The following is a 25,711-nucleotide window of genomic DNA, read 5'->3' as shown; positions in this document are numbered from 1 at the left end:
GTCATGAGTCAGGTGAGTCATCTGGGGATTCCCAGTATTGGAGAACATTTTGTATAAGACTGGAGAGCCTGCATTAGCATTACGAGTAATCCTACATGTTCTAACTACATTACATGAACTTAGACCCCTTAACATCCCGAAAAATAGGTTATTACTCCCACCTTGCTTCCTAAAGACGAGTTGCTTGATGTCACACAAGTAGTAAGTGGCAGGCCTGCTGTCATTGACAGATTAAGTGAAGAATATAATGTGGGGAAATGGATGCTAAAATAAAAGGAAGAAGAGGATGGTTGGTCAAAGGGATTTCAGCCTAATCTGAGTGTTTTTAATTAACAAGGTTGATTATGTTAACATGATACAGAGGGCTCTCTTTATTTTTTTATTTTTTTATTTTTTTAAAATATATTTTATTGATTTTTTACAGAGAGGAAGAGAGAGGGATAGAGAGAAACATCGATGAGAGACATTGATCAGCTGCCTCCTGCACGCCCCCCACTGGGGATGTGCTCGCAACCCAGGTACATGCCCTTGACCGGAACCGAACCCGGGACCCCTCAGTCCGCAGGCCGACGCTCTATCCACTGAGCCAAACCGGCCAGGGCCAGAGGGCTCTCTTTAAATAACCTTCCCTCTATAAATAGTCTTCCCTTGCCCTAGCTGGTTTGGCTCAGTGGATAGAGCATCAGCCTTTGGACTGAAGGGTCCCGGGTTCCATTCTGGTCAAGGGCACATATCGGTTGCAGGCTCATGGCCCTGGTTGGGGGCACACAGGAGGCAACAAATTGATGTCTCTTTCTCACATTGGTGTTTCTCTCTGTCTCTTCCTCTCCCTTCCACTCTCTCTAACAATTAATGGAAAAAATATTCTCAAGTAAGGATTTTAAAAAAAATATTCTTCCCTCTATCATAACATCTAACCAGTTTATATTTACTAAAGACCTTAAGAAGCTTACCAGCAGTAATATTACACCATTTTCAGATAAAAGTAAACTAGGGTAAAACAGTTGTGCCTTGATTCTGTTTATGCCTACAACTGAATATAAGCTGGCGTTTTTAGGCAACAAGCTATATTCATTATGTAGTAACTATTTGAAAATGGATTTACTTGAAAATGTCCTTGGTTCTGAGTCTGCTGTATTGGCATGGTCTCTTTTGATCAATTTATTAGAATATCAGTTGAGTTGCAGACACTTACAAGAGGTTTATGTGTCTGTCTCCCAGAATTGATAGGTAGTGGTGGAGACATACCTAATTAAACAGGATACCCATTCTAGACAGCAGCATAGGTGAGAGCAACAAACAGCCTTGATATGGTTGTGTTTCTGCTTGGAATCCACCAGACTGACTCCCTTTCTCCCCTGCCTTCCTCCCCTCCCACCTCCCCTACCTCCCCCACCTCCCCCACACACACATACACACCCTCCTGTAAACTGCACTAACACTGGCTGGAGTGCTGGCTGATAAGCAGATGGCTTATTGGCAAGCAGCCCCCGGTCAGCTCACCCCATGCAGATAGAGGCAGAGGATACAGACTTATGTCAGGACTTTGGTGAAAGCCAGAAGGACCCCTTGTGGAGGTAGATCCCCTGGATTTGCTCATATAAATGGAAATGTGCTTTACAGTAGAGCCTGGAAAATCAGAGTATATCCCCAGATTCCAAATCCTGCAAGAACATTTGGTCACTTTCACTAAATGTCAGCTAAGTAGTCTTCACAAGGTTAACAACTCTATAAAAATATGAAATTCATATATATTTAAAAATCTCTCATATTACACCTTTTTACCTAATTTTTTCTTCCCCCCTCCCCCATTTTGATTTCACATTAAGTGGTGGGAATAGTTTAGTTTCTTTTTGGGTTTCAATCTTTTTTTGTTTTTCACTTCCAATCCATGTCACCATCCTTCTCCCTTGGCTGTGGAGCCAGGAAAAAAATTTCTAGGGCCTCAGCTTGGATTCTTCCTGAAACCCCCATCCTTTTGTCATTATAGAATAAACTTTTAAAATTAAATTTATTGATTTTAGAGCAAGAGAGAGAGAAACATCGATTTTGTTGTTCCACTTATTCATTCATTCATTCATTCATTCATTGGTTGATTCTTGTATATGCCCTGATGGGGGATTGAACCTGCAACCTTGGCATATCTGGATAATAATCTTAACCAACTTCGCTACTGGGCCAGGGCACTTTTTTTTTCTCTTCTTCTCTTTTAAATTTACCAAAGTAAGAATTTCGCAGCCTCTTCCTTCTTTCCTCAGTCTCATAGCTGCTCTATATGCATCTGATTCCTGAGATAAATTTAAATTAGCATCATATTTCTTTTTTATTTTCATTTTAAAATATATTTTTATTGATTTCAGAAAGGAAGGGAAAGGGAGAGACAGAAACATCAATGATGAGAGAAAATCATTGATCCGCTGCCTCCTGCACGCCCCCTACTGGGGATTGAGCCCCCAACCTGGGCACGTGCCCTTGACTGGAATCAATCCTGGGACCCTTCAGTCCACAGGCCAACGCTCTATCCACTGAGCCAAACCAGCTAGGGCACATCATATTTCTTATTTGATAGATTTACAATGGATTCTCTTCCTATAAGGTCATTAGAACATGTAACATACTGCATTTTCCTCAAAGTAATCAACTTGCTGAAACCTTTTGTTGGATAAAAGTGGCCATGAATTCTTTGCAGCCCTTCCAACCAGATTGAATCTGTGATGCTATTAGGACTTGCTTTGGAGGATAGAATGTGGCAAAGTGACATTGTTTGGCTTCTGAGCTTTGGCTTCCAGAGGCCTTGCAGCTTCTACTCTCTCTTATCTCTCTCTCTTTAAAAAAAAATAAATAAATATATATATATATATATATATATATATATATATATATATATATATATATATTTTATTTCAGCGAGGGAGAGAGAGACATAGAAACATCAATAATGAGAGAGAATCATTGATTGGCTGCTTCCTGCACGCCCCCTACTGGGGATTGAGCCTGCAACTCAGGCATGTGCCCTTGTCCGGAATTGAACCTGTCCACTGAGCCAAACCAGCTAGGGCTACTTATCTTTTTGAACAGTCACCTTGTGAACAAGCCTGAACTAGCCTATTTGAGGACGAGACCCTAGAGAAAAGGAAAGAGGCCCGATGTTACAGCCATTCCAGCTAAAACTCCTGACATGGAGTGAGGTCAGCAAATGCATGTCTCCATAGAGCAGAACCACTAGCAAGAGCTACTAGCAAGCCCAAATTACACTGCCAAACCAAAGAATGGGAACAAATAAATGCTTGCTTAAAGTCACCAAGTTTTGGAGTGGGTTGTTACTCAGCAATAGATATGGATGCAAGCTTAATTATGCCCTCAATCTAGTTAATAAAAAGCATTTCCAAGTAAATTAGCAACTGTTCCTAGAAGTGACCTACCCCATGCCAAAAGGAGTTAATGGGTAAATGGGATTGTTAAGCATTATTTTCTTTTGTTGAACAGTTTCATTCAAGTTCCTATGCTAAAAATTTTCAGCACATTTCTCAGAATTTTCTTTATATAATAGCTTTATTCTGTGAAAAAAAACATTTTCTTTAGTGTTTCAATGAAATAATAAAATAATCTTTTATCTGGCATTTTAAAGGAGAGTAGTCTCCATTTCTCTAATTTTCATCCCATTGAGTATTTAACCATAGTGTTTAAAGTCAAAGACAGAAAAAAAAAAAAGATAAATCTTTTTAGGCCAGATGTTAAATGCTGAGAAAAACTGGAGATAATAGCTTTTCTTGGGCAACCAGGATCCTCTTTTAGTGGAAGTCCGATGTTACGAGGAACAGGAAACAGGAGGAGTGCTACAGAAGTAGAAAAGACAAGGCCATTTAAACAAGGTCAGGGCCAAATTAGTTTTGTTTCTGAAGCTATTTAATTTGCCAGTACTTGGGGACCACCAGTTCTTCTAATTCTATGTCACCAGGAGGGCCAGGATTAAAAATCAGTTTATTTTCTCTGATAGTTTAATGGTATAATACTTTAGATGTTTCCATTCCAAATTTCCTGTATCTTACAATTTTTTTTCTTTTTTATAAAGTTTTATATATATATATCACTTTTTAAAAATTTTAAAAAATATATTTTATTGATTTTTTTACAGAGAGGAAGGGAGAGGGATAGAGAGTTAGAAACATCGATGACAGAGAAACATTGATCAGCTGCCTCTTGCACACCTTCTACTGGGGATGTGCCCACAACAAGGTACATGCCCTTGACCAGAATCCAACCTGGGATCTTTCAGTCCGCAGGCTGACACTCTGTCCACTGAGCCAAACTGGTTAGGGCTTACAATTTTTTTTAAAGGGAGGGGAATAAATCTTTTCCCTTGTTTTTAAAAATATTTTAATTGATTTCAGAGAGGAAGGGAGAGGAAGAGAGAAACAATGATGAGAGGGGATCATTGATTGGTTGCCTCCTGCATGGGCCTCCCACTGGGGACCGAGCCCACAACCCAGGCATGTGCCCTTGACCGGAATCGAACCCAGGACCCTTCAGTCCGCAGGTCGATGCTCCATCTACTGAGCCAAACCAGCTAGGGCTACAATGTTCTTCCTTTTTTTTTTTTTTTTAAAGACAATATTTATGTCACAGAGGTACTGTAATGATCAAATGGGATAATGTGGGAAACATATCTCACATTTAGTACATGTTCAGTGATTAATAACAGTTTCATTTTTAAAAAAACTATACTTTCATTGATTTCAGAGAGGGAGGTAGAGGGAGAGATAGAAACATCAATGATGAATCATTGATTGCCTGTACACCCCCTACTGGGGATCGAGCCCACAACCTGGGCATGTGCCCTTGACCGGAATTGAGCCTGGGACCCTGCAGTCCGCAGGCTGACGCTCTATCCTCTGAGCCAAACCAACTAGGGCAGGGCTACAATTTTCTTAATCAGAATTGTAGGTCAGGATCTCCACTCATGCTGTGATCTGTCCGTGGTACTTGGCAAAACTCACTAGCAAATGTGAAAAGATTCCCAGACAGCCATGAAAGTACAGTCAATTTAAAGCTATCTGAGATGGTAAAGCAGCGTGGAAATCACACTGAGACATTTGTTTAGGTTTGGGTAGCACTGGTGAAGTAAGACTGTATGGAGATAGCAAAACACACACACCTTCCTAGCTCAGAGGTAATTTTTAGGGTAGAATTGTATATGGTAGGATTCAAAGGAAGCTAAAAAAGACAATTAAGTGGCAGTTATAATTAACAAGAAAATTGTGTCATTACATTTTTGAAAATATATTTTTATTGATTTCAGAGAGGAAGGGAGAGGGAGAGAGAGATAGAATGATGAGAATCATTGTTTGGCTGCCTCCTGCACGCCCCACACTGGGGTTCAATCTCACAACCTAGGTGTGTGTCCTGACCGGGAATTGAACCATGACCTCCTGGTTCATAGGTTGATGCTCAAACACTAAGCCATGCTGGCTGGGCTCATTACTTTTGAAGGTCTTCAAAGTGAGCTACCTTTCTTTTTTGAGATAACATGTTTCCCTCCTGAGGTTGAAAAGTTCTGGCCTTTAGACTTGTGATGGGTTCAGAGAGGAAGTACTGTACAGTGGTTAAAAACATGGGTGGGTGCTGATGGGCTTGTTCTGTATTCTGATTATTAAATGAACCTATACAGAAATTAAAACCCATAGGAATATATATCAAAAGGAAAACAAGCCAATTTTACTGTATAATTAAAAAAACCCACATGGGTGCTGGTTTGAATCAATCACTTATTAGTTGTGTAACCCTGGGCAACTTATTTGTGCCTCACTTTCCTCATCTGTAAATGCAGGTAATAATACATCCTGCATGGGGTTGTAAAGATTCAGTTAATATACGTAAAGCACTTCGAATAGTGCTTGGCTCAATACAAGAGCTAGCTACTATCCTATATAATAAAAGCCTAATATGCTAAGTGTCTGGTCGACTAGTCGGCTGTGCAACCAATCAAAGCATAATATGCTAATGATATGCTAAGGCCGCTCAACTGCTTGCTATGACGTGCACTGACCACTAGGGGGCAGACAGTCAAGTCGCTATGATATGCACTGACCACCAGGGGAAGATGCTCTGACGGGTAGGTTAGCTTGCTGCTGGGGTCCACTGATCAGGACTGAGCGAGATGGGCCAGACACGCCCTGGAGCCCTCCCGCGGTCCCTCCCTGGCTGGCCAATCTCCTGTGTCTCTTCCCAGCCCCGATAGTGCACCGGTGAGGTCTCTCGGCCTGGCCTGCAACCTCTCGGAATCCAGGACACCTCGGGGGATGTCAGAGAGCTGGTTTTGGCCCAATCCCACAGGCCAGGCCGAGGGGCCCCACTGGGGCACAAATTCGTGCACTGGGCCTCTAGTTACTATATAAAACAACAATAAGATATGTGGGCTATCATGATTATTGAAACTATGAGTAGTCTGAAATATAACTAACATGAAGTACTACTGCCTTTATGCAAGAAAGGAAGAAACCCTAGAAAAGTGTAAATGCTACTAAGCAAATTTAAATCTGTTCTGTTGCTATTGTCCAAGGAAGACATAATCTAACAAATAAAACAAAAAAATTCCCTCATTCTCCTAATTCATTAATTCATGTATTCACTGAATGCCCATTTTCCAGGGATTTACTGAAAAGTAAGAAACTATCTTGGCAGGCTTTCACTGATGGTGTGTTCTTTAGCATATGTGTGTGTCTTTTTTGTGTGGCCTTAGTTTTCTCAAATTTACTTCAGCTACTGGCCAAAGGTACTGACAATGTCTGTGATTAAGCATCATACCTATTGCATCTACCAATGAAATATTAAGACCCAATACATTCTTCCACTAGGTTGATTCTGAGAATTATTTGGGAAGTAAAAGGAAGCTTTTGAAAAGCAGAAATCAGGGGGTTCAAGCAATGGTTGTTTTAAGGATGATCTAGACAAACTCAGAAATATTCAGATCATGAAACTCCTTTACTAAATATATTTTCAAAGAGAAAATAAGGATGCTCTTTGACATGAAGGGAAACCATGAGGCATCATTCCTAAATGATGTTAAAGTATTAGTCTTGAACCATTTCCTTCCCACTACAGGGCATCAGTGGGGCAGACACGACGGAGAGACACTAAGAGCAGGCAGAGGTGCTCTCTATTCGAGTCACATGAGTCTGAAGTCTTGTTTTTAATGTTTAAGCATTACTCTTTGACAGTTGAGAGAAAACAATCCCCCAGGGAGGAGGAAAGCAGCCAAGACAAAATGGAACAGTCTGAGAAAGAATGGAAATGATTCTATTGCTCCACGAGGCAGAGCCAAGTGGGAGGGAAGCCAGGGTAAATGATCAGAGGCTGTCTACGAAACAGCTCTCCCAGCACTGGGTGACTACTCAGTGAGGCAATAACAACTCTGCCATGGCTGGCACAGCTGAAGCTCCAAGTTAGTCATCTGCAGAAAACTCGTCTTGATCTCCATTTTGAAGACGTGACTGAATGATCAAAAAACACAAGCGCACAAGCTTGCATCTGTACTCCACTTCTTGGTGGCCATGGGAAGTGAGTGTCCCAAGTAACAAACAAATTTAGACTCTGGGGAACTACACAGTAAAGCTCTAAAGATCAGTATGGCTTGCCATCTATGGTGATTAAAAATACAAAATGTGTTAAACTTAACTTTGTCTCAGTAACTGGAAAAAATGGTGCTGTTTTAAAGGGGGGAAAAAGGAGGTGTAACTTTTTTTTTTTTTTAAATATATTTTATTGATATTTTACAGAGAGGAAGGGAGAGGGATAGAGAGCTAGAAACATCGATGAGAGAGAAACATCGACCAGCCGCCTCCTGCACACCTCCCACTGGGGATGTGCACGCAACCAAGGTACATGCCCTTGACCGGAATCGAACCCGGGACCCTTCAGTCCGCAGGCCGATGCTCTATCCACTGAGCCAAACCGGTTTCGGCAGTAACTTTTAAAAATAAAACTTTGACTTGAGCCATGCCGGTGTGGCTCTGTGGTTGAGTGTAGAACTATGAACCAGAACCAGGAGATCTCGGTTCGATTTCCAGTCAAGGCATATGCCTGGTTGAGGGCTCAATCTTCAGTGTGGGGCGTGCAGGAGGCAGCCCATCAATGATTCTCTCTCATCATTGATGTTTCTATTTCTCTCTCCCTTTCCTTACCCTCTGAAATCAATAAAAATATATTAAAATAACTTCTGAGTTTAATAGTACATTGAAGTAAAAAAGCCCTTTAGTGGCACATGCTTTGTCTTTTTAGGTGTCACGAATACAAAGAAGTGACATATTGAACACCACAGGGCTGCAGAGCCAAGTAAATGACCTAGTATAAACTTGCTTTTTAGTCACTCAGAACAACCTGTTCTGTGGAAGTGAGGGGGCTGTCCTGACTTAGCTTCAATGATTACTGATTCAAGGGAAGTCTTTATACTCTGACTAATGGATTAAGAAGTACCAGTAAACTGACTAAAGCTAAGAAACCAATATAGTAACAGAATTTTCTTAAAGCACAATCCACTGTGGAACAGCTGAATAGGCAGCCGTGATCTGGGCTGCATTAGGTTGGCAGGATATGAAGTAAATTAATACCAGATCCTAGCAGAAGTCCTTGACTGTCTAGGCATGGTCTTTTTTGTGTGAGGTTTCAGAACCACCCATTTCCTGCCTTTTGACTGAGAATCATAAAAGGTTCAGACTGAGAAAAATCTGCCGTTTCCTCACTTTATAGGTGAGAAAATAGGGATACAAACTTATTTAGTAAACTGTAATGTTTGAAACTCCTAGCAAAGCACCTTGGGACATTTTAAGATATGCCTCAGTAAGACTTTATGAAACAAAAGCATTGAATTTTAGAGTCAAAAGACCTGAGAATATGTTATTAGTGTTTAAAAATGGAATCTTTGGCCCAGCCGGTGGGCTTATGGTTGAGCATGGACCCATGAACCAGGTCATGGTTTGATTCTCATGCCCGGGTTGCAGGCTTGATCCCCAGTAGGGGGCGTGCAGGAGGCACTTGATCAATGATTCTTATCATTAATGTTTCTATCCCTGTCTCCCTCTTCCATTCTCTCTCTGAAATAAAAAAAAAAAAAACAACACCACAAATCTTTAAAAGCCTAGAGAGAAGATGAGGGAGAAATGTTTTACTTTTTGAAATACATATTTACAAGTTATCAGGTTAATGATAGCATCAGTTTTTAGGTTCTGTATTTCTCTGTAAATGCCAATTTTACCATATTTCCTTCATTCTATCTAAAGAGTCAGGCCTAAGCTTCAAACTATGAACAGTAGATAGGAATATAATGGCTATAATTTAACTTGTAAAATTAATGGTATTTCATTCTGTCCATAATGGAAAACTAGAGCCCTGACCGGTTTGGCTCAGTGGAGCAGGGGTCCTCAAACTTTTTAAACAGGGGCCAGTTCACTGTCCCTCAGACCATTGGAGGGCCGGACTATAGTTTAAAAAAAAAACTATGAACAAATTCCTTTGCGCACTGCGGGCCCGGGACGAGTCGGCTGCTAAGCAGGACAGGCAGCGGCACCTGGCGGGCCGGATAAATGTCCTCGGCGGGCTGCATGTGGCCCGCGGGCCATAGTTTGAGGACGCCTGATAGAGTGTTGGCCTGTGGACTGAAAGGTCCCAGCTTTGATTCCGGTCAAAGGCATGTACCTTGGTTGCAGGCACATCCCCAGTAGGAGGTGTGCAGGAGGCAGCTGATCGATGTTTCTAACTCTCTATCCCTCTCCCTTCCTCTCTGTAAAAAATAAAAAAATCAGCAAAAGACATTAAAACAAACTAGAAATCAGCCACCAATTTGACTTGGGAAGCTACCACCCTCTAGAGGGTGGGTTTGGAAACGTCAGCGGCACCTAAACTGCTTTTAGGTGTCAGTGACCGATGGGGCATGGGGGAGTTGCTAAAATGCAGTTTTACACATAAAGAACTACCTTCCCCAAATGCCAACAGTACTCACTTTGAAACACAATGAAGTGAGGGCTACAAAGTTTTACAAGTTGCATCTTATTCTAAGAGACCTTAGAGAGAAGGGGGCTAGAGGATACACATCGACAGAGAACATTATGCTAAATCTGAGTTAACAGGAAATTCATGGATCTGACTGCAATTCAGGCCAATGTATCCCACTAGCATTTATCTCAACTTCGGGATCTGGGACTTGACTCATCAATTGTTCATTGTATTTAGCTAGGAATAATAAAAGGTATAAACTTCTGATTAATGTAATGTTATACAGTATATACAAATGTTAAAATGGTTAAATTCTCTGACAGTTGTAGAATAGACTATGATTACTAGAAAGTTATAACTTGAATCCTTCTGTACCTAAGATTTTTTTTGATTTATTTATTTTTTTAATTTCTTTATTGATTAAGGTATCACATATTTGTGCTCATCCCCCCATCCCCCTCCCGAACCCTTCCCCACGCATGCCCCCACCACCCTGTTGTCCGTGACCACTGGTTAGGCTTATATGCATGCATACAAGTCCTTTGGTTGATTTCTCCTCCTTACCCCCACCCTCCCCAACCTTCCCTGAGGTTTAACAGTCTGATCGATGCTTCCCTGCCTCCGGGTCTGTTTTTGTTCATCAGTTTATGTTGTTCATTATTTCCCCTAGATAAGTGAGATCATGTGATACTAGAAATACACTTATAAGAACCGAAAATGGGACAAGCAATAATGATTATGCTGAGAGGCAAATGAATCAGTCTATAGTGAGTTTCTTTCTGGGCCAACAGTTCTTTTGAGTCCCAATTTCAATGTCAAACAGTTCCTTATGTGTACATGTCAGCAATGATATTTCAGTTCTGGATGGTGGACAAATGGTGGTAATGCAGGTCCAACCCTCTCTGGTTTGGTCCTGGGCAACCTGCAGTGACGCACAGCTGCTGACAGCTAGTATGGCAAGGCGTTGTCAGCATCTTCCATCTCTGGACTGTTTCTCTTCTGTCTTCATGGCTGGAGCAATTCCTCTCTGTTGCAGGAATCCACATGGTCTTGGTGCTGTTTTCTGAAAATATACAAACATATTCTCGACCAAAAGTTAATAAAGGAATCTTTTCTATAAATTTGACTTGGGATCCTTTTTCATTTTTTTGCCCAATCGATTTTCCTTTGGCTTGTTTTGACACCATGTGTGTTTTTCATGGGTGTCTTGCTGTTAGCATTACAAATGAAAGTTAATTTTCTAAAGTAAAAATTTTCTAGATGTAATTTACCTACAGAATATTTTTCCTTACATGATATTCTTCTACTGTCCCCCCTTTTTTGATTTTAATATTAGGAGGCTTTTGGAAATTTTATAATGTAGTCTTGATAGCTTTTAAATGTTAATTTTTTGCACTAAAATATAACTGCTTTAGGTTCATTACATGTTACGCAATTTTACCATGAGATGAACTACCAATAAAAATTTTAGTTAACACTTTAGGAACAGCTTTTTGTCCAGTACCATTACTTTTTCTAGAATATTCGCTTATTTCAATTAGCCAATTTAAATTAGTCTGAGAACTTGACTACTATTTTACTGTCAAATTTAATACTCTATCAACAATCTTATTTTACCTTGTAAATATTAGTGGGAAGGATTATTTGCCTTCTTGAGTAGGCCCTGAAGCATTCCTGGTGCTGGATTTAGATATAAAAAATCCACTTCCCCACACCATGGGTACAAGACAACTCAAAAAAGTCTTGTTGCAATGAGAGGGCAGCTGCTGTCGGCCAAGTCTGTCTGTTACCTGGGTCCCGATTTGAGCTGGGCATGGGAAGCGAAGCAGCCATGGGGGCAGGAGACCTGCCTCATAAGGGGTGAGGGTTCAGGCCCCTGCAAAGTTGCGGGGTGGGGGTGAGAATCTGTGCCCCACCTCTGTTGATCCCCAAGTTCTCTCCTGATGGCCCCTCTGCGACTGTGCCTGTCTTAGGTTGTTCCTTGCCTGAGGAATCTTACCCATCTCTGGCTAACCAGCCATCCTCTGGGGCCAAGCAGGGTGATGTGAGGTTCAGTTCTATCTCCTTGGTAGCCTATGCCCCCATGGCCTCCACGCCCGGCACCTGCCTTGGGATCCCCTCACCTGCTGGTGGGGCCCCGGCACTGATCACATATCTTGGGGAACCCAGGTTTCTTCTCTAGGGAGGGCCCAGCTCACCCCACTGGGCGAGAAACAGATCCATGGTATCAGCCACCACGAGGCTTCAACCTCAGGATGAACAGAAAGCTCAGGCAACAGCTGTGGGCAATTGGATTGTGAAAAGAGGGTCCCTCTTGGCCAAAGGGGCAAGAGGGGCCAATATAGAATGCTCAGGTGCCTTCCCAGGGGGCCCTCTATACAGTGGAAGGGATTAAATCTCTCGTGTCCTTTTTAAATTGCTGCCAGACATTCAAAGAATTAGTGTGTAAGTTTGTTTGGAATAATTGTACATTATGCTGTTGTAATTCTAAAATATCAAGAGATGTGTTACCTTTGTCTCCAAGCACCAAAAAGATGATTTTTTATTGATTCCCAAGGGTGCGAGGTACTATTATAGGTAATGGGGGTAATGTACCTAAGATTTTTCAGACACTTTTAACTCATGTAAGGTAAACTTCTGCTTGTTCTCGTGTCCATTCTCCCCTTAAGTAATAAAAATCTGAAATGGTCCCTATTTCCCCCTACATCTCCCAGCTTTCTTGTGGATGGGTATGGCAATGTGACTGTTGACCCACCAATGGACTGTGTGAAGTGATGGATGCAACTTCCAGGTTTTGCCTGCTTCTTTTAAGCAGGGAAGCTGCCGGCTCTTCATCTCTGTTCCTCTTCCCTCTCACTGGAAAAGGGTGGCCACTTGAACAAGCACCAGAGACCTAGAGATGGAAGCCATGGAGTGTCCCACCAGTTGGATCCTTGGGTGACTACAAGGTGCAGAGCCACCTACTCACTTCTATCTTATTTTGGAGAAATAGATTTTCTGCCACTTTTTCATATGCCAATTGCTAAGTGGTCCTCTCATTCAGACTCCAAATAAGAAATGACATCTGGTCTCAATAAAAAAACAATAGTGAGAAACTTAAATGTAGCAAACTCCTTTTTAGGCATATATGGGTCACACATGCATACATACACCCTACAAAAATAACTTATAGTTACAAACTCAATACAAATAGGCACAGTTCTGAGTAGTTAAAAAGGGTGGGCACAGGGGAGCTTTATTATAGCTATATAGTTAATATCAGCATGAGCAAGGTCAACTTCATATTTTCATCAGTTTTTCTTCTGCTGCAGATTGCACACAAGGGAAGGAAGCTTCTTGGTTTTATAGGCCACAGTTCCTTTGATGCGATCTCCTTTGATGTTAACGATATGTGGCAAGAGAGGTGGCCGGACCGTCAGCACTGTTCCTTGAGGTGTATAGCCTCGGAGATGTAGTCTGTCTTTAAACTGAGGTGTTACTGCAACCCAACCTATGCAGGCACGCAGCAGAACACAAAATGGTGTTAGCAACTATCTTTCCCCTTGCCCCCCACTATCACAATCATGCAGCTGGGTTTCCCACATTTGGAGAAATCGCAGGGGTCAGCACATCTGGAGTGCAATGGATAAGCCTCGCCCTGGGAAGACCACCTTCATGATCATGGTATCTCCCCTGCCAGGTAAATTAGTTATCTTATTGAAAACACTAAACTAAAGCTTAAAATGGAGCATGGAGGAGGCTACTGTTCTTTCACTCTGTATTTTAAAAAAGCATACCATGCATTTGTGAAAGGTACAAATTTATTTTCAGGGAAGGTTGCATTTTATGAATTACCTAGCATGTATATCTTAAAATACTCACCTTATGTTAGTTAAGATACATTTCTACAAAAATATAAAAAGGCTACTTCATTCATATTTTAAAAAAGTGCTTGGTGCCCTGGCCAGTGTGGCTCAGTTGGTTGGGTATAGTCTTGTGCACCAAAATGTGGCCAGTTTGATTCTGGGTCAGGGCACATGCCTGGGTTTGGGCAGATCCCCAGTAGGGGGCATGCAGGAAGCAGCTGATCCATGTTTCTCTTTCACATTAATGTTTCTTTCTCTTTCTCCCTCTCCTTCTCTCTAAAATCAATACAAACATTAAAAAAAAAGTGCCTGGTATAAAATTACCTGCAGAGGAAAACTTGATGTCAGCCACTGCTTCCGATTTCCCAAGTCCTTCTTCTAATGTAATGTCTTCAGCAACAAGAGGAGGAAATTCTGCCATTCGCTCTTTTCCACCCATTGGAACCTTTCATTGAGATAAAATGAAGATGTTTGGAAGTACAAATTCAATGCCCTATAACTCTAATATAAAGTAAAGCACTGATAAGGTAATTCTGTACATGATCAAGAATAAAATCCTTTTAAACATTAATGGTTGAAAAAGCCCCAAATCACTTCTAGTCAAATGAAAAGCACAGGAAGCCTACAGTTCCCAGTGTCAAGGGTCCCACGTGGGTGGTGACTCCTGATAGCAGGATCTGCTTTATTAGTTTACACTATTTTTACAGCCCCCTATACAGCTCTACAAAGAGTAATGTTGGGCAATTAAGGCAACATCTTTCCAAATACTTTAGCTCTTAGAGTCCTGGCTGCCCACAAAGATTAATCCTTGCCTCATGACAAGTCAAGGGTACACATATAAAGGTTCAGCATCTATGCTTACAGATGTTTCCATGAATTGGAAGTGACTGGATAGTAATCTATATATATAAAAGCGTAGGCAACCAGCCAATGTGCAGACTGTTTGGTACCTATGATGCGCTCTGACCACCAGGGGCAGATGCTCAACGCAGGAGTGGAAACCACAGGCATGGAAACATGGAACAGACTGATGAATCTCAGAGGGAAGAGGGGAGGTGAGAGGGCGGGAAGAGATTAACCAAAGATCTTATGTGCATACTAGAGGCCCAGTGGATCCCTTGGCCTGGCCTGGGGGAATAGGGCCAAAACCAGCCCAGTGCACGGATTCGTGCACCAGTGGGGTCCCTCAGCCTGGCCTGCAGGGATTGGGCTGAAACCGGGTCTCTGACATCCCCTGAGGGGTCCTGGATTGTGAGAGGGCACAGGTCAGGCCGAGGGACCCCACCGGTGCATGAATCCGTGTACCGGGCCTCTAGTTTATTAATAGATGTCTCTGTGTTTAGCATTAGGGACACAAAGATATGTGTTACAGTATAGTCCCATCCCCCAAGGAAATTAGAAGGTGGAAATAACAAATAATCCAAGTGCAAGGTAAGAAATGTGATGAGAGGCATATTACACGTATTATGCTTGTGGAGGCAGTACTGACATTTTGGACCAGGTAATTCTGTGTTGTGAGGGGCTGTCCTGTGCACTGCAGAATGTTTAACATCATCCTTGGCCTCTACCCACTTGATGCCAGTAGCACCCCCCAGTTGTGAGAAAATCTGTAACTTCTCTTCACTCAGCATCATCTAATACAACTTTCTACAATGATGTGACTACTGAGCAGCTGAAAAGTGGCTAGTGCAACTGAAGAACTAAATTTTAAATTTTATTTAATTTTAATTAATTAATTTAAATTTAAATAGCCACATGTGGCTACCATATTGGACATTGTAGTCTAGGGAAAACACAGCTCAGTAGCTATTCTAGGATCAGCCCAACATCCCTTTTCTTACAGGGTGCACGTCACTTCATAGCCAAATCCTCAAGGAGAACAAGGTGAGGGGAGAGCTAGCTGATGGTATAACAAAGATGGTTCTAACAAAGGCTTTCTTAGCAGAGCTGTGGGACTATCACGGTTAAGCTAACCTAACCATGCAATCATCAGAATGTGTCGCCTTACCTTGAGTAACGTATCACCTGCGTGCTTCTGATATATAGCATCTGCCTTCTCCAAGGAGGTAATGTGCACAGGAAGGAAGTTGGAAGCCACTACTGTAAACCAAGCTGACTGACTTCCCTTAAGAAAGAAAGAAGTTATTTTACACAATGAAAAACTTGCAAAACCAGCAAAAGGCACAATTAAAAACAACAACATAGCTCCCTTGTAAGTACTGGTAATAAAACTATATTAATGCCTAAGAATAAGGGTACAACATGGCAGAAGCTGTGCATTTCAACAATTGATGTAAAACTATAATTCCTTCTCATAGACTTATTGATAATTGTTTAAAGAAACGATAATTTTATTTTTAAAATATTATGAACAAACACCAAACCCAAGAAATGTACTAAAGCAATGGCCTGCAAGTTGCAAAATGTGTTGTTGAACATATCCATGTTTCACTTACCTTGTTTGGGGAGCAGTTCTATAGATACTCTAAAATCCCCAGAATGATGCTATGTAAATGAACTCCAAACAAAACCATATATAAAAGTATACATAACAAGGGATATAAAGAAGTATGGAATTTATTTAATGCATATTAACCCTGTACTTAAAGGTTTGACCAATGATTTCCCTGTGAAACAATACCACAGGATATAGGGGCAGAATCTTTTCTTAATGTTCAGCTGTATGGGGCCTGAGCATCCTATTGAAGATATAGTTTTAAGCCCAACTACTATATTTTTCCCCCTATTAATTTTACCAAGTTTTTAGAATGAGCATTTTAAAAAAGAGAGAGAGAATAGTATATCAATGCCCCACATAGTCATGATCAGCATTTTATCAGTCTTGTTCATAAATATGCTTCCTTGAAATAAATCTGAAAACTGTCACACTTTTTATTGATTTCAGAGAAAGAGAGGGAGAGGGAGAGATAGAAACATCAATGATGAAAGAGAATCATTGATTGGCTGCCTCCTGCATGCCCCACACTGCAACCCAGGCATGTGCCCTGACCAGGAATGGAACCATGACTGCCAGATTCATAGATCAACACTCAACCACGGAGCCACACCAGCTGGGCACTAAGTAACTTTTTAATGATACAGACTTCCCTTACCTGCAGAAAATCTATGCGTCCTAAGGCACCCAAAAATAGAACCATCCCAGGTTTAAGCACAAAAGTTCTTGGAATAATGGAGTGTGTTGGCAAGACAATATTCACTTCTTTTTCTGTTAGAAGTCTTAAAATCTGTGAATTAAAGGGTAGATATATTGGGAGAATTACTTTTATTGAAGATATATGATTTACCTAAGAGATAAACAGTGATGAAAAAAAATATTCCAGACTTCACAATAAACCAAAGTATGTCATAATTTGCTGCACATTACTCGTTTCACAACTTAATCTTGAGTAATGACAAAATAAATTTATGAGTATGAGATTTTTTTTCTTATGTCAGTAGAATCCCCCTAAAGTTAAAATTGGCATGAACTGAAAACAATGATGATTCAATTCCAAAATAGAATGTTCTCACAATCAAGGCTTATAGGGAGCAGCAGTTTTCAGCTAAAGGTAAGGTAATAAGTTATCTTATGTCCTAGTGGCAAGTATGTACGAATTAAATGCAAAATGGTCACAGCATTTTAGGAGCAGGTAAAGAGCTTGAACAAGCTCTTCCTAAATTCTAGTCTTTAGTTTCCTTATTTCCCCCAAATACTCAGCAAAAAGTGAAAGTTATGAATCCTCTGACTTCTAAGGATGAAGAGTTCCTTAATAGACTAGAGAAAATAGAAAAGGAAAGCCAGGAAGTATAATATTCTAGTAAGATTTAAGGAACCAAAATTTGATTTAACAAGAAAAAAGAACAGGGAAGGTAAAAAAATGGGAAAAAAGAAAACTTTTGTGAACTTGCTTAAAGAAATAGAAAATATGTGCTACCACCCTGGCTAGGTGGCTCAGTTGGTTGGAGCGTCCTCCTATACGGTACAAGGTGGTGGGTTCTATTCCTGGTCAGGGCACATACCTAGGGTGTGGGGTTCGATTTACAGTGTGAGAGAGAAGCAACCAATGGATGTTTCTCTCTCACCCTTCCTCTATCTAAAATTAAAAAAAAAAAAAAAGTGATATCTAGAGAGGCTCACAAGAAAATACATAAGAGGACTGCAAGTAGTTTTCCCCAGCATTTGTGTTTGAAAAGCATATTAAACACCACTTGCAGCCCAGCTGGCATGGCTCAGTGGTTGAGCACTTAACTTTGAACCAGGAGGTCATGGTTCAATTTCCAGTCAGAGCACATATCTGGGTTGTGGGTTCGATCCCCAGTATGGGGTGTGCAGGAGGCATCCGATCAATGATTCTTTCTCATCATTGATGTTTCTATCTCTCTCCTTTCCTCTCTCAATTAAAAAAAAAGCCACCCACAGTAAAGACACCTTTAAACACTTTTTAGACCCTAAGACTTCCATTTCACAACAGAATTTCTTGGTTCGGTTTGGGAAACTGATTTAAGGCAACAAATAAATTAATCAATAAACTGACACTAGAAGCAAAGTACCTTAAACACCTTAAAGACCCTTTATATCGCAACACTTAAGGGTCTGATTCTGCTGGGCTAGAATATTTAGCAAATTCTTGCCTTTCTGACTATTTGACAAGTGTATATGACTAAAGTAACGGCTATTCTTGACCTGATTCTAAAAGGAAATGTGAGTAAGATAAAGTAATAATACAATTCTGAGAATGAAACTCTTAAGTAATCCTGATGAGGCAAAGGAAGGAAAAGTACCTAAGAAACCAATGCTGTTTCACAGGGAGATACAGAGATTACAGAGATAATTAGGCGAATTAGATTCTGGTCAGTAACCAGATTCAAAGGAAGCTGATTAATACATCTGCAGTAAGGCTGTATCCTGGATGTATACTTGTGTCAATGAATGGACGATGATCATTCATGATGATGATCATTCATGATGATGATCAAAACTGCAAATAAATAAAAAGTTGGGAGACTTAAAAAGTATGTAGGATATAGGTTGAATTTAATGAGATAGGATCAAAGCTGCCCAGGAGATACTGCAATTGGATTAAAAAGATGTACAAGGGGCCCTAGCCGGTTTGCCTCAATGGATAGAGCATTGGCCTGCAGACCAAAGGGTCCTGGGTTTGATTACAGTCAAGGGAAAGTACCCTGGTTGCAGACTCCTCCCTGGCCCCGGCCCTGGTCGGGCATGTGCAGGAAGTAACCAATCGATGTGTTTCTCTCATATCCATAGCTCTCTGTCTTTCCCTTTCTTTAAAAAAAAAAAACACAAAAAAACTATGGGAAAAAAAATATACAAGGGCAAGACAGGTAGAGTTAATCCTGTTCTAAATTATGCTGAAATGAGGGCACTCATACAAAAAATTCCGTTGTTTTTATTTTTTAAATCTTCACCCAAGATATTTATTGACTTGAGAGAGAGGAAGCGGGGCAGAGAGAGAGAAAATATCGATGGGTTGCCTCCCATATGCACCCTGACCAGGGATAGAACCTGCAACCTTTTTCGTGTATGGGACCAACTGAGCCACCTGGCCAGGGCAAGAGAAATTCCATTCTTAGTGTCAAACTCTTAACAACAAAAACAAATGAGAAAACATTCTGAAAGGAGCCTGGTTGATGAATAGCCTATCTCTCAGAGAGAACATATTAGAAAATAAGGACAAATAATCTGGATTATGTCAGCATAGAAAATATTCAATGTTTGTTGGATGAACTAATGAAAGAATAGAGGGAAGAAGAGATAGGACATTATACTTTAAAATATTTCAAAGCTTTGAGGAACAATGGGTACATGTTATAGGAAGACTGTTCAGATCAATACAAAGAGCAGGTCAAAATCACACAGGTTACCCTGGGAGGCAAGGTGACATTGCTTCAGCTGATGAGGAGTCACTCCTTACTTCAGTACAAGCTGGGTGCCCTCTGATGGATATGTTATAGAGGTACTTCAAGCATGGAATCGTGGCTGGACTGTAGTAATATTTATAATTTCTTCCAACCTCAAAATCTAAGATTCTGTAAATGTCTCCCTAACTAAGGTAACAAGCACAATAACACAAGTAGGGTGTCAGTAGTGAAGTCCAACAAATTAAATATAGAACTTGATGGCATAGAGTTTCATTCCTGAACCATTTCCATGAATGAATCAGAACTGAGTCTATCAAGTATATCTCCTTTTTTGTGTTCTACCAATTAAGACAGTACTCATGAAAGTTAATGTTCCTACAGTCCAAGTGCCTAACAGTTGATGAGTGGATAAAAAAGCTGTGGTACATTTACACCATGGCATACTACGTAGCTATAAAAAAGAAGGAACTCTTACCTTTTGTGACAGCATGGATGGGCCTGGAGATTATTATGCTAAGCAAAGTAAGCCATTTAGAGAAAGAAATATATCACCTGATCTCATTTATATGTAGAATCAAAAGAACAATATAGGACCAGAGGCATAAATAAATAGAATAGACTGACAGATCTCAGAGGGGAGGATGGGAAGAGAGCAATCAAAGAATATATATTCATATATGCATAGCCCATGGACACATACAATAATGTGGTGAAGGCCTAATGGGAAGGGGGGGTGGGACAGGGTGGAGGGAGGAGAAAATGGTAGTCAACAATAAGAGAGAGAAAAGAAAATGAATGTTTTTAAGACACACCAAATACGTACACAATTTTCCTTTGTAATTCCAGGGGTGTCATAAAACCAGTGGGCATCTTTCACATCTTCTGGGGTCAGTTCTACTTTTTTGGTGGAATTATCTGCAACCATAACAGGTTCATTTCCCATGTCATAGGCAAGTGAATCAGCATCAAACTCAAAGTCAGCTTCATTCTTTTGTTCTTCTGAATACAAGAATGTTCTTCCAACTCTTCCTAGAATAAGTTATATTGAAATAATTATTACTCCTTTAAAGCCTTTGATTCCAGACAGATAATTCTTATGTTTGCATCAAACAAGTTACTAAAACTATGAGCTATGAAAGTGAGACTACAATGATATACAGCTTTGGTTTTTAAAAAAAGGCAGTGGGGGGGGGGTGGGAGGTAGAGACATAGAAGCATTGAACAGACTGTCCAACGGGACTGCAGGGGAGGGGGAGTTAAGAGATCAACCAAAGGACTTGTATGCATGCATATAAGCATAACCCATGGACACAGACAGTAGGGGGGGTGAGGGCATGTGTCGGGGGTGGGAATGGCTGGGGAGAGCTCAATGGGGGAAAAAAGAGACATATATAATACTACACAATAAATAATTAAAAAAAAAAAAAAAAAGTCAGTGAGCCCTAGCCTGTTTGGCTCACTGGATAGAGCTTCAGCCTCTGGACCAAAGGGTCCTGGTTAGGGCTCATGCAGGAGGCAACCAATTGATGTGTTTCTCTCACATCAATGTTTCTCTGTTTTTCCCTCTCTCTTCTACTCTCCCTAAAAGTCAACGGAAAAATATTCTCGGGTGAGGATTAATAACAACAACAAAAAAAGGCAGCAGGAGTCACACTCTTGCATTGATCAAGTGTGTGCCTGGCTGTGTACATCGGGCATGAGGGAAATTACTGTAAATCAAACTGTTTTTAGTAAATGAACGTTGAAAAGAGATACCAGGGAAAAGGAGCATCTAATTTACAGCTGCTGCATGGAGTCAACAACTGTACTGGTCTGCACGGAGGGGCCGCATCTCAGTGGAAATGCTTTTACTGCTGTATTTCAGGTTGCTCAACAAAGAATTTTAGCATAGACCACACAAGAGTTTCTTGTAGGAGATGCTTACCTACTACATAACCATGCTTTTTTAAGAGATTAAGTTGTTTTTTTTCTAGCTGACTAAGATCTTCTTCAGCTTCAGTTGCATATTTTTTCAGCCTTTTCCCCCTTTCAAACATTCTGTAAGGAGTTGGGTTGCAAATAGGAAACTTCAGAAGGTTTAGTGTAGTACCTGAAATACCAAAAAGTATATTTTAATAAAATTGCACAAGGGAATATGGGGCAGAAAAGTAACATTTCTGAGGAGCTACACACTGAATTGGGTACTGTGATTTATTTCACTTCATGACAAAATTATTCTTACTTTATAGATAAGGAAATAGGTTCAGAGACTGGCAGATCTCATTTATTTTCATTTTCACATACTACCACCCTACATAAAAGCACTTCGGTGTATAATTCAACCAAAGTCCACAACAGGGAAGTTAAATACTGATTTCAAAGGAACAAATGAGGCAGTTTTGTCAAATCTTAAATACAAACAGTGTCATAAAAGGACCCATTTTGTAATTACAGAAGTTTCTTAAAACCATAAAATCGAGCCCTATCCAGTTTGGGTCAGTGGATAGAGCATCGGTCCATGGACTGAAGGGTCCCAGGTTCAATTCCAGTCAAGGGCATGTACCTCAGGTTGCAGGCTCAATCCCCAGTCCCAAGTCTGGGCTCATGCGGGAGGCAACCAATCAATGTTTGTCTCACAATGATGACTCTCTCCTCCCTCCCTTCCACTCTCTCTAAAAAATCAATGGAAAAATATCCTCGGGTGAGGATTAACAAAACAAACACACCACAAAATGGACATTTCTTTCAACAAAGCCAAATATCATCCTACTGCATTGGTGAATTATTCAAAGGTTAAATGTGTAGAGTATACTGATCACACGAATAAACTCAAGATAGTGGAGGTAGGTTTAGAAAGTCAAAGGACCTCCATGTAAACATCCAAAGTAAAGCTCCAAGGGAAACCTCAAAGAGAGCAGGAACTTTGCTGCCCCGTTTATCTCTAGGGCCTAGAACAGTGACTGGAATATAGAAGAGCTCCATAAATATTTCTATTAGAAAATGACTGCAACTACTAAATTTCCAAGCACTACGCTGCCACAGAAGAGAGGTGTTATTAAAGTAGGGAGAGAATTATTAAAGGGAAGGCTATAGACAGTTCCTGGTGGACTTTAAGCATCTCAGAAAACGTAGGGGGCGGACCTCCTAAAGCTCACCAGGCCAAGAGGAGATGGTGGCTCGGTCGATAGCCTCAGCGCCCTTGGCGATGCAGTAATCCGACTCCAGGAGCGTGTTGAAGAGAGTAGACTTGCCGGCGTTGGTGGCGCCAACCAGGTAGACGTCGCCGCGGTAGCGCCAGGAGCGCTGAAGGGCGGAAATGAACTCTTCCACTCCGTACCCAGTCTTGGCGCTGATAACCCGCACGTCCCTGAGTACAGTACCAGCCTTGGCCGAAGGACTCGAATTCTCTTCCCCACCAGGTGGCCCGCCCCTGCCGGGGGCCCGCTGGAGCCCGGCGCGGACACAGTCGTCCCACAGACGATCCCGGAGCCGCTGCAGGTAGCCGGGAGCGTCCTGGGGCAGCAGGTCCACCTTGTTCCCCAGCACGATCAGCTGCTTGGGGCCTACCAGTGCGGGCAGGTCGGGCAGCAGGGTGTCGGGTAGATCGAGCAAGTCCACCAGGTAGAGCACCAGGGCGGGCCCGGGCTGCCGCAGCGCAGTGCTCACCAACTCCAGGTACTGCTCGCGGCTCACCTGCAGGCGCAGGGCGCGCCGGTGGTGCACCAGCAGCCAGCAGCGCTGGCACACGGTCCGCGCCAGCCCGTCTGCCTGCGCCCTCGCGCTAAGGAACTTCTCGCTGGGCAGGTAGCCAGGCAAGCCAGGGTCCTGGCAGTGCAGCTCCGCCCCGCAGCCGGAGCAGTTCAGGCCGCTGGACGGCACGGTCGGGTCCGGGTGCCCTACGACCGGGTGCACCCGGAGTTTGGCGCGTAGCTTCTGCTGCCGCCGCTCCTCCCGCCGCTGTAGCTTCTGTCGTTCCTCTTCTTCCTGACGCTGCTGCAGCTCCCGCAGCTGCCCTTCAACGGTCGGAGCGGGCTCCGGCTCCAGGACGTATTCGGGGAACAGAAAATGCTCCTCCATGTCATCCCTTCCTTCGTAACCCGCAGTCGCCGTCGGGCCACGAGGAAGGCCGTGTCGCAGGCCCGATGCGTGCTGAGAGGAGTTGGGGGCCGCGCATCTCCTCTCGAGGAACGGCTCCCGGAGGCCATGGCGCGTTACCGTGGAAGCTAGTCCCCGAAGTAAGGGCCAGAGCAGTCTGCGGGTGAAGCGTGCAGGCAGCATGGGGAACCAGGCCCCCGAACCAAGGGGCGGAGCCAAGGGCGCGCACGCGCACTGAGACCCAAGATGCGCGCGCATTAATCCTGACTAAAGCCCGGGACTACCAAACGCTGTCATTAGCCAGTCGCCACACTTCAGCTCCTCCTCCTGCCCCTAATACCATCAAGGCTCAGAGGCTTGAGAGCCCGCTTAAAGCTGCGACAAAGGTACCAGATCTCGATTGTGCTCGCCGGACTAAAAAGGCTAGTGAAGATTTTGTCACTTTCAGGCTTCTTCAGCGCGCCACCGCTGGCGCAGCCCGCCCATAGTCACGTTTTAAAAAGCATTGATTTTTGGCTTTAAAAGTGCAAAAACTAGAGCATTAAATGCCGCGGATTTAAAGCGCAATTTAAAATTTTTATTAAATATTGGATTTCTTTTTTTTCAGATTTCATTACTTGTGTAACAACATTGAAAAACAAAACCTTCATTGGCTGGATCCGATCCTCAAGACTGCAGTTGAGGTTCCCGCAATCAGCCGTAGGAGGCGTTGGCCCACAATCTGCGCCTGCGCATTTCTAACCGTTACCAAGCTAACCTACCATTCGCGCATGCGCGAACATTACATTGGCTTTGTAGGTGGCCTTCGGCGGAAGACGCAGAGTGTTCTGGGAACGCCGGATGCGGAAATCACTTTGTCTTACGCTCCAGGTGCCGGTGGTTGCTGCGTGCATATTTGTCTGTGATTTCCAGAGTTAGGAGTTCGGGGACCATTTGCCACAATGTATGACGCAGACGAGGGTAGGTGACTGCGGAGACCCATCTAAGGGGGGAAATGTGGGGAGCTGGACGAATTGAGGGTTTGCGGACTTTCCCCAAGCCGGCCATACAAATGTCCCCAGTCTTGTTTCCCACTTACCCCAGGTCGGGAACGAAGCCGGGATTGCCAGAGGGGGAGGGTGCAGGGAATGTAGTGTTAATGTTCCCGGTCAAGGCGACACTTGTTTTTTCACTGCTTGCTTCCTGAGGAATCATACATACTACTTTCTCGTATTGAAATAGCGTGCAGAACCATACAGTCAAAATCCGTTTTGACTTTGAAGTAAAAGGCTCTTTTTAAAATTTCCCTTAAGGCCAGAGTTAATGGATTAATTGAATAGTTGAATTTTTGAGCGTCAACCTGTGCCAGACAACCTGTGCTGGGGGGGGGGGGCGGCATTGTGTGTGGGGTGGGGGTAGGAGTGGGGGGAGGGAGGTTTAATTTGGCATTCTTGCATGCTGTCATATGTCTAAGTAATTTTTCTTAAAAGATGGCCTTTAAATTTCCTCTTCCCGAGATCAACCAAAGGACTTGTATGCAAGCATATAAGCACAACCAATGGACACAAGACACTGGGGGGGTGGGATGAGCCCATGTGACAGGGGGTAGGGGAGGCTGGGGGAAGGTCTATGGGGGAAAAAAGGAGATATATGTAGTACTATATGTAATACTTTAAACAATAAAATAAAATTTAAAAAAATTTCCTCTTCCCACAAAAATGACACAGTTAAGTGGGCCATATGTATTTGTTTTTTTCCTTTTCACATATATTAGTCATGTCTAGTGTGTTTTTATGTGTATTTTTAAAACTCCCTCTTCCATTCTCCGCAGCTGCTGTTTCAAACTTTATTTTCTTCTGCTTCCCAATCCTGTGGCCACTCCTCACATTTCTTCTTATTCCCTCGCTACTTCATGGAGAAAATAGAAAGACAAAAGCTTAAAC

At 42.3% G+C, this 25,711-nt stretch overlaps 2 protein-coding genes across 3 annotated transcripts in view; one reads left to right on the top strand and one right to left on the bottom strand.

Annotated features, from left to right (window-relative positions):
* Positions 1-13,078: 13,078 nt before the first annotated feature.
* On the bottom strand, positions 13,079-24,514 carry NOA1 (nitric oxide associated 1). Its single transcript, XM_080664833.1, has 7 exons — positions 22,850-24,514; positions 21,640-21,804; positions 20,539-20,744; positions 16,946-17,077; positions 15,841-15,957; positions 14,157-14,277; positions 13,079-13,477 (listed from the first exon to the last, which is right to left on the bottom strand). Exons 1-7 carry the CDS (start codon positions 24,045-24,047, stop codon positions 13,278-13,280), a joined length of 2,139 nt encoding a protein of 712 aa, XP_080520959.1. The 5' UTR covers positions 24,048-24,514; the 3' UTR covers positions 13,079-13,277.
* Positions 24,034-25,711, top strand: part of POLR2B (RNA polymerase II subunit B) — a 49,734-nt gene continuing 48,056 nt past the window's right edge. Inside the window, exons 1-2 of one of the 2 annotated variants that reach the window (XM_080664801.1) lie at positions 24,034-24,175; positions 24,397-24,749. In XM_080664801.1, the coding sequence (XP_080520927.1) occupies positions 24,731-24,749 (19 nt within the window). In that variant the 5' untranslated portion in view covers positions 24,034-24,175; positions 24,397-24,730. Of the gene's footprint in view, positions 24,212-24,396; positions 24,750-25,711 lie in introns of both variants that reach the window. The other variant, XM_080664802.1, reaches the window with a different exon arrangement.

This window comes from Plecotus auritus (genome assembly GCF_963455305.1).
Source record: "Plecotus auritus genome assembly, chromosome: 1".
NCBI classification, from domain to species: domain Eukaryota; kingdom Metazoa; phylum Chordata; class Mammalia; order Chiroptera; family Vespertilionidae; genus Plecotus; species Plecotus auritus.
Note: the sequence above shows the minus strand (reverse complement) of the source record. Positions and strands in the feature narration are given on the sequence as shown.